At 42.6% G+C, this 9,475-nt stretch overlaps 1 protein-coding gene across 2 annotated transcripts; it reads left to right on the forward strand.

Annotated features, from left to right (window-relative positions):
* Window positions 1-756: 756 nt before the first annotated feature.
* LOC119129039 (BEN domain-containing protein 4) lies at window positions 757-8,545 on the forward strand. Of its 2 annotated transcripts, none has more exons than XM_037262030.1 (6): window positions 757-1,325; window positions 3,524-4,072; window positions 4,609-4,700; window positions 4,799-4,825; window positions 6,143-6,404; window positions 6,540-8,545. In XM_037262030.1, exons 1-6 carry the CDS (start codon window positions 938-940, stop codon window positions 6,770-6,772), a joined length of 1,551 nt encoding a protein of 516 aa, XP_037117925.1. In that variant the 5' UTR covers window positions 757-937; the 3' UTR covers window positions 6,773-8,545. The 2 variants fall into 2 exon arrangements, with proteins under 2 accessions (XP_037117925.1, XP_037117926.1); XM_037262031.1 differs by having other exon boundaries at window positions 6,164-6,404.
* The last annotated feature ends 930 nt before the right edge of the window (window positions 8,546-9,475 follow it).

Genomic DNA, 9,475 nt, shown 5'->3' on the forward strand with positions numbered 1-9,475 from the left:
ATTTTGATAACACGCATTTGCATTTTCATGGAGACATGATGGTTTGACCAAAATTTTAGCATGTTAGGATTCAAACGATCATGTTAGCAATTCGTATACATTAATTTGACGAAACAGTTATTGCTTGTTAATGGTTTCTAATGTGGAGCCTTGTGAAAATAGCGTTTATGGTTCTGAAATGGGCACATTTCAGACTCACTTTTAAGTTTCGTTTTAATTAACGTGTTACATATTAATTTAAGATTGAAATTGTGATATAATGACGCCATTAGTTAAAGTCTGGGTTGAAAAACAAGAGTCATCTTGTTCTAAGGTGTTTTCAAAAGGGCACCCGGCCCAGGCTCCATGTTGTTGATCGGCTGTGACGTCATTTTCCCGACAGCGCGCACGTTAGTTTTAGCAATCCATTTGATGCGCGCGGCTCGCGAGTGAAAAAAATCCAGAATTTCATTTTATTTTTATTTCATTTGTGTGCGTCTTGACTTTGACTATGGCGCCCCTCTGTGGTGTTTACTAACTTTGCTCGTAGCTGGATGGAAGATCCAGCTAAAATGGGGACGCAGATGTGAGCTTCAAATTATTTTTCCATTAATTTAGTCATGTGCACAATGTAATTAAAGAACTGTGACCAAAATTCTGCAGAGATTAATTTAGCCCGATTGTAGATTATGTAGTATATTTACAAAGAAAGCAAGTCCCGCCTGTCTTCCCCTCGCTACCAGATCCCCCCCATCCAACCTCCACCCACTTTGCCTTCCCTTCCGGACCAGACATCGACCTCCCGCCTGGGGATTGGAGAAGCTGCATGTCAGTAATTATTCGAGCCTTTACCACACGCCCTCCCTCGCTCCACCGATAACCGAGCCTGACAGACAGTGACGAACGAGTCATCGCAAGCGCCGCTCCTTACCTGGACCCACCTGGCTGGAAGGCAGGGATGGAGGATGAGATGCAGCCCGCCGATGAAGGCCCCTCCGATGCCAAGATGAGACGCGGTGGCCCCGCCAGGAGCCTCCGCTGCAAGTCGCGCCTCGACCGCTCCGCTTCGATCGAGCCTTCTCTGTTCACTGACGCTCGACAGTTCACGTTCCACCCCGGCCAGCATTTGCCTTTCCCGACGCAGTATCAACCAAACCACCACCAGAGATTCCCCGGTGAGGGCAGGCCCAGCTGCGGGGTCCCGACATCTACCTCCGTAGACGCAGCGGGCGGCGTCGCTCTCGGTACCCAGCAGCGGCGCGCCATCCTCGGCAGAGCAGAGTCCGCACTCTCCGCTGGACGACTCAAGCAAGACTCTCCAGACTGCACGTTTGGGATCACTTCAGGTGGGTTTACAACTTTAAGTTCAGGCTGTTTTAGCGTGTTCGTAACCTTTTACAATATTACATTTATATTGCATTTCAATACTATTTTGACACTTGTGGTCCTCACCAACTCCAATGAATGAGAAGAGCACTATCTCTTGTTTGATACCCTCTAGCATCATGCTTTGTTTCATTTCTTGTTAGCTGTGATTGATGTTCAGTTGTAATGAGAGCAGCCACTATTGAATCACCACTGTGCAAAATAACACTGGACTAAATCGTGTGCACATGCATTCTGTGTGCATGTGAGTAGCCTTCACAATCTCCCGTTTAAAGACATTGTTCCAGCTCAGGCTGCTGCTCACAGAGAAGGGAGGTGTCTGTGCCCAAGAAGGATAGGAGGGTGCGTCCAACCCAGAGATGAAAGCAATCAACCTAATCCTCACAGCCATGAAATTAAACAGGAGACATCTCACCATCTAATCACGTTTTAATCTCTATCACATTTGGCAGATCGCTGCTACTATATTGTTGCTTTGTTGGAGCATTTGGTGGAATACCAAATCTGCATACAACCAATTTGCCACGTCACACATGATTGAATGAAGGAAGAAATTTTTTTTTTTATTCTAATAAGGAATTACGGACATAAAAATCACAAGTTTTTGTTTTGTAAATTGGTACTCGGTACTCATTTTGTGAAGCAAATCACTGACATGGTCGCTTCGGAGTGCCTCGTTGTTGGCTGTGAGTGCGTGGACATCTCACAGAAAAGGTGGAAGAGCAAGGGGGGCAAAAATAGCCAGCCAGCCAGTGTGTGGACAGAAATAGCCGAATGAGCATTTTAAGTTATACTTAAGGCAAACCGTTTTTGTTGTCGCAAATACATTTTGAACATGCAAATTCATTGTTTCGCAAACAGTGTAGCAAGTGTTTGCAAAACAGTTTGCGAGCATTTGTAAACGTTTTGGGGCAATGGTCTTTTTCATTTGAAAATGCAAGTGACCACGTGACCCATTTGTTCACTGATGATGCGCTTAATGTTCCCTTGATGACAGGAAATCAAGTTGATGAAAAGAAGCCCACAATAGCGCCCAGTGCATGCATATAAAAATGGCCTTCTCCAAGTATTGCTATTAAAACAAATGGGCCTCATAAATTCTCCACGGCCGAGCGTGTTGCTTTTAATGACGTTTCAGGAGGCTACTAAACTCGACGTGTGCCTCAAAAGTAGGCGGGAGGGAGTAGCAAATGGATGATATCAGCCACATCTCTACTGCTCCACACAGACACGGCGTATATTAATAACTGTGACACATCTGTGCCAGGCTGATAGACACATCTGAGCGATTGCGTGTGTATATCAGCGACGTGCCTGGACTAAAAGGCTGGGATATTGTTACTATTTATGTTCCACAATCCGTTTTAGAAGCACATTTATAAAGGCTGCTAAGTGAATTCCTCTGACAGTGTCGGTCAAAACGTTAGCATTGTTATCGTTGCAAAGGCTGGGTGCGTTTTGAACATTGGCGCGTGAATTTAGAATATTAACAAGCCCAGGTTTCTATGAATAGTGTTGTTTGTAGTCATAATGTCAAATAAAAGAAACATGAGGGATGGTGAGCCAATCATCTTTAAAGTACTTAACTGCAGAGAATCTCACGTATCTGTCAGGAGTAAGAACTTTGTGAGTGTCCTCATTAAGGTTTAATACCCTCACCTTTTCGATCCCGTTATAATACAAGCCTTGCTTTAAACTCTAGTTGAAGATAGTCAGACCCTGTTAAAAGTAGGTCATGCATCTGGCAGGAAACAGGCCTCGTGTAAGAGCCAGTTGAATTGGAGAACAACATTGCGGCTGAGTCTACTCGCCAAACGTAGGCAGGCCGGAGATGTTGCATTGGTGGCGGCGTCAATTCAAGGACACCATTGGGGAGAGCCTTCTCAGCGAAAGGAGGGAGATCATAGCGTAGCGCTCCATACTGTATATGTAGTAGCCGCGTTGTAACAGCAAAAGAAAAAGTAAAGCTAAAGTGGCGAACCCATGCCCATATGTGTCACCTTGGGCTTCATTTTCTTCACAATGCCAGCATATCCTGATTTTTGCGTTTGACAATTTGGGATGACCAAGTTGTGGAGGAGTTACTATTTGGTGGCCTGCTCAAGTTTGGCACCAGGTTAAATTGAAGTCTTTTGTGTTTTTTTTCTTCATTGTCCAGAGAACCGACTCATCTTGGACGCCTTCGCCAAGGAGTGCAGTCGAGTCCTCAGCCTCCTCAATAACGGGCGGCTGCTAGAACCCTCGCCGTCCCTCCAGTCCAGCATCAAGACGGAGGAGAGTTGCAGCACCAGTCATTGCGCCAAGCCCGAGGAGAACTCCTCATCATCATCCACAGAGCCAGAAGAGGAAGCTCAGCAAAGTCACTTGATCCAACAACAGACCTCCGCAGTTCTGCGCATTTTCACGGACTCACTGCACAGCTATCTGCTCTCCGGGCAGCAGCAAGAACCTCGTGTGGTTGCGGGCTTGGACGAGGAGCGGTGCCACTCTGCGGAGCTCGGTTACGAAGTCTCGCCCCCGAGACGCACACTGGTGGGCTGGGGCTCGCCGACGCCGTCCGACTCGTACGGCCACCCTTCGTCCACGCTGCCGGAAGAGGAGGATGAGGAGGAAAACTGTTGCCCGCGTTGCCTGGAGCTGGAGCAGGAAGTGCTGTCACTGCAGCAGGAGAACGAGGAGCTCCGCAACAAGCTGGAAAGTGTCCCAGGTGCGTTCACAAAAGACAGTTACCAGTTCTTAACTGCGAACGGTTATGAATTTAAACAAAAAAAAAGGAATGTTACATTTATGTATTTATTTATTTATTTATTTATTTCGGCTTAATAAAAGATACACGTTCCTTCTGTACGAAATATTCGATTTCATTTTAAAATAAAATAAATTGTGGTCAATAGAAACAAAAATGCTGTTTTTACAAACCCAAATAATAATAAAAAGAAGGTCATCTTAGAGCTGTGATTTTTAATGCCTTTATACTGTGATATTTACTGTACCTTTTGTCATGAATATATCGTCATACTCTAATATCGGCCCATGCCTGTGTTAAATCACGACATCAAATAAAAACAAATCTACAACATTTACAAACATATCAAATGGATGGGAAGAGTTTTTAATTCAAGAGGAATACACACATAAGATCACAACCGATTTGAATTAGATTTGATGAAGATTTGTTGGGCAATTTTTATGACAAGTCAATGTGTGCATTGTTTGTGTTCTCATTGACCGTCACATCTGCAGTTCCTTGTCAAAATGTTCTCGACTACTTCAAGAATGTCGTTGAGTTCCACAACCAAATGGTGCTGCCGATTCCAGAGGAGACGCTCACCGAGGTGAGGTTCAAATGAACGCTCAGTTGTAGTCTGAGTGCGCCTGCATGTTTCAATCGTAGTGTGTGTTGAAATGAAAATTGCCTCTTCTGTCTTTGTAGGAAGAAGAACAGCAGTCAGTCTTTGAGGTCGGTGTTTTTTATATACCATATGTTTTATTCATACTGGGAAAAAACGCTGGTGTTTTAATATATCACTTAGGCCAGACTCCACATGATCGGTTGTCAGGCAGAAAATCACGAAAGGTATCTTGTATTCACAAAGAATTTGAATTCCTGAAATTTGAAGGTGTTTTGAAAATCTGCAGCTAAAGGTGCTTGGTGGGTTTTCTTGTTTACTCTTGAGTAGAGGAAGTGGGTGTTCCCCTTTCAAGGCACTGTATGCTATTGTTACATAGAGCTGTCAAAATCGACAAGTAATCGATTCTCAAATTAAATGACAACTATACTTTAGCTTAAACCCTACTTTGAAACCTTTCTTTGAAACCCTAACCTTATTTGAAATCCTGACCCTTGTTTTAAACCAAATTTGAAACCCTAACCCTAATTTGAAACCCTAGTTTGAAACCCTAACCCTAGTTTGAAACCCTGACCCTAGTTTGAAACCCTAACCCTAGTTTGAAATGCTAGTTTGAAATCCTAACCCTAGTTTGAAACACTGACTCTAGTTTTAAACCTTAGTTTTAAACCCTAACCCTAGTTTGAAACCCTAAACCTAGTTTGAAACCCCAGTTTGAAATCTTAACCCTTATTTTAAACCCTAACCCTAGTTTGAAACCCTAGCTTAAAACACTAGTTTGAAACCCTAGACCTAGTTTAAAATGCTAGTTTGAAACCCTAACCCTCGTTTGAAACCCTAGTTTGAAACCTTAACCCTCGTTTGAAACCCTAGTTTGAAACCTTAACCCTTGTTTTAAACCCCAGTTTGAAACCCTAGCCCTAGTTTGAAATCTTAGTTTGAAATCCTAACCCTAGTTTGAAGCCTTGACACACATGCACGCACGCACGCACACACACAATGGATGTTCACAATGTTCAAATTTTTCTATGCTTCTTCTCGGTAATTGCCTTTTTCAAAGAAGTTACACAATCGTCTTAAATTGTGCCTCAGATCTAGCTATGTACCGCAGAATAAAAACTGAAATGTTGGCATCTTCTCTCCCATTAATCTTAAACAATTTGTCATCCACTGCATGAATAAGGAAAATGGCCTCACTGTTCCAACACTTTAAGGGGACTGTAAATTCCTTAGCCAGCAACGATGTAATCATTTGAGATTTCATGTCAGCTAATACTGCCATCAAGGATGGGTTAGTCTCAAATGAGTATGATTATTTCATCAGATTATGGCCAAGTAACTCAACCCAGAATTAAACTCTAGCTGATGGTCAGAGAGAGCTGTTCCTGGAACATTACCTGAAACATTGCCAAATCTCAAAATTTTAGGATAGATTCTCCTCAATCCAGGGAAGCAAGCAACTGCTGGAGAGCTACCCTCTCTTCATCACCAATAAGCAGTGGGACGAGGCGGTCAATTCGTCCAAGAAAGACGGCCGGCGGCTGCTGCGCTACCTGATCCGCTTCGTCTTCACCACCGACGAGCTCAAGTTTTCGTGCGGCCTGGGCAAACGGAAGCGCTCAGTCCACTTGAGGGAACCGGGCCAAGAGAGACGACCGCTCAATCCCGTTAAAGTCAGCTGCCTAAGAGGTACTAACCAGCTGGAATGATGGCGAAAGAAACACAAGTTAAAGCTTTGCCGCATGTAATGAATGTGCAGGATTGTCAAAGTGTGCCTGGTCATAGATGCCATGCTTAACATTCTTCTTCAAATGTCTCCGTCAGAGTTCATCCGAATGCACTGTGGCTCCAACCCAGATTGGTGGATGCCCTCCGAGGAACAGATCAATAAGGTTTTCAGCGACGCCGTAGGCCACGCTCGACAGGGCCGCGCCGTGGGCACCTTCCTGGGGGGCGGAGGAGGTGCCGGCGGTGTCCTCTACCTGGACGGCTTTGACGGACACTTGTCTCAGGACGAGCTCTATTTGAAAGGCTGTCACAATGGCCAGTTGGACTGAAGGAGCCTCACCGAGTGTCGCTGTACACCAACATAATCCAAATCACTGACCTTTTCCTGTCACTTTGTAACAGGGATGGGGAACCCTTTTCCTATCAGGGACCAAGTCCTTAAAGGGCCAAACTAAATTCATGAAAAATGTGACGATCAAAAATAATCTTTCCTAATACAAAATAAGAGCAGATGTCGATTTTTTTTACAACAGTTTCTCTGACATCGTATTTGTGCATACAAAGAGGGACAGATCAAGTTTTCCAAGGCTGTGTATTGCTCATGAATTGTCGGTTGCCTTACGCAGTGACAATATTCCACATGAGATTCTGACAAGATGCTTCTTCTTCTGACAAGTATTACGTAGCTGCTATTCAACTCATTATGTATTCCAACACTAGCTGAATGCAGGTTAGACTTAAAGGGGTTTTGCATCTGATTTCAGTCTTCCTTTTCATTGTTTTTTGTTCAGCATTTTAGAAAGTGGGACATTAACAAAACTGATCATGACCCAAACTCGAATTTTTGGTGGGGTTATTGGCCAAATGAAGTGTTTTCCTTCATGACTTTGATGAAGCACCTTTATTTGTAACCCTCTTTTTGTGTGCCCCATTTCAAAGCCTGCAGTTTTGTATTTTGCTTCATTCAAGCAATATTCACATGTCCTGTTTTTACAGGACGATGCTGATGTTGTTCATCCTCATCAGCTCCTGTTTCACCCCATAACAGTATTTATAATGTGAGATGGAGCCTCTTAGACCACATGCGTCGTGTCAGACTGTAGTAAAATTAAACATGTAGTGGTCTCGCCCAGGGAGCATTAATGGTCACGCCAGGACAGAAAAAGGTTTAGATTCCCGGACACAACTTTAGATGAGGGACAGTATATACAGTATTATTTATTAAAACCACGATACAGGTGGCCTCTGAGTTTTGACATGTATTGTGTACTTAGGTCCCTGTTTTACTTTGGCTGGCTAGCTTTTTCATTTGCACAGTGATTGATATATTTGTTTTGTCAGTTTAAAAATCTGTACAGGCATCCTAGGCAATCACGACCCGTCACAGTTTCACTCCTCGTTGTCTCACCGTCATCCTGTTTTATCATCGAAACCTGAAACGGGGCTGCCATGGCTGCCGGGAAGAGTAAATGTGACTTTGGAGCTCTGTTTTGTGACATGTTGCACAGCACACATCAGTCTTAAAATTGAATACTGAGTCAGTCAATCATCCCTGTCAAAGCACTGCATTGTGGGTGGAAATGTAAAGCGTAAATGAAAGTTTGTTCTAAGTTTTTTGTTATTCTTATGCTTGTAGGGTGCAGCCATAAAAGAATGCCTTAAATTTAACATCCACAATGTTACAGCTTAATGTCCCAATGACAATGTTTGACTGCCCCAACAAAAGCGCAAGCCATCTCTTCATCTGCAGTATTCCCTCGGTCTTTTATTCACGCTAACTGTATGGCATTGTGTATTTCATTGGGAAGTTGAAATCTAGTGTGTTTGTATGTACCTGGATAATTGCTGTTTAAAGCTGTACTGTGATATAAAGTACAAGTGTTTTTTAAGCCACATAGAAAAATGCCACAGGAACCTTAAAAACGTTGCATTACGTCCTTGTGTTCTGAATGTCAACATTTAACTGTATCGCTTTTATTCTTTTGGTGGCGTTTTCAAAACACTGTGAAATGAAACATTGATTTGATTTTTACAAATCTTATAGTTTCCGTTTCTGGTTTATTATTAATAATAAACATCAAAACTTATGAATCATCTTTGAATTGACCTCGCTAACAGTAATTGCCCTAGCTGGCTAGCTCTCAGGCAAGCACTCAGACTTGCATGCATTGATGTCTTTTTCCTTGCATTTTCATTCTACATTTCATATATTCGTATTAATGTGACTGTCAACATAATCATTGCAATGATTATATGTACAAAGTATATCACTCTAGCTATATACTGTTAAGTAGGCCACATTCTATTCTAACCATTCATTTTTTGTACTGTAGCTATGTTTCCTTATTTATTTGTATTTAAATTTACATCTAGCTTGCTATATCAGCATTGATATTCCGGTGTAATTTTATCTGCAGTACTATCAGTTTGGTATTAATACACAACTCACAAGAAGGCTGAAAGAGTCACAGAAGGGCAAAAGAGTGCACATCCTATGTATTGATTGATCCGTTCATTGATCAATAACTTAATTCTGCCGTTCAGCTTGTAGAGAACAGCAAAATGGGGCGGGTGGGCGTGCATACATGAATTTAAAAGCTTAGGAAAGGTAACATAAGTTTGGAAAGCTGAAAGTGCATTATAAGGTCAAATGGTGAAATGTCATCAAGAAAATGATGCAGATGCAAAGAAAAAAATAAATGACAACTGATATATAGAATGTAGTGTACAGTTAAAAACAAACAAAAAAAGTAAATAAAATGTATGTCCACAACTCGGCAGCCTCTATGATAATATAGAGTGGCAAATTGACAACCCTGCACTGCTCTGTACACATGCAAGTGAGTGCTGTTTTTGTCCATTTGTCCACTAGAGGACGTCAGAAATACACAGATGACGAATGTGTGAGTTAAAGCCCATTATAAAATATGCGGCGGTGTTATACGATAATGATCAGCCTTTTCATCAAGTTCCATCAGGTTCCACGTGCATGAAATCATCGCCTAAATGGTTTCTCTCTTTTATGGCACGTT

This window comes from Syngnathus acus, chromosome 10 (genome assembly GCF_901709675.1).
Source record: "Syngnathus acus chromosome 10, fSynAcu1.2, whole genome shotgun sequence".
Taxonomy (NCBI): domain Eukaryota; kingdom Metazoa; phylum Chordata; class Actinopteri; order Syngnathiformes; family Syngnathidae; genus Syngnathus; species Syngnathus acus.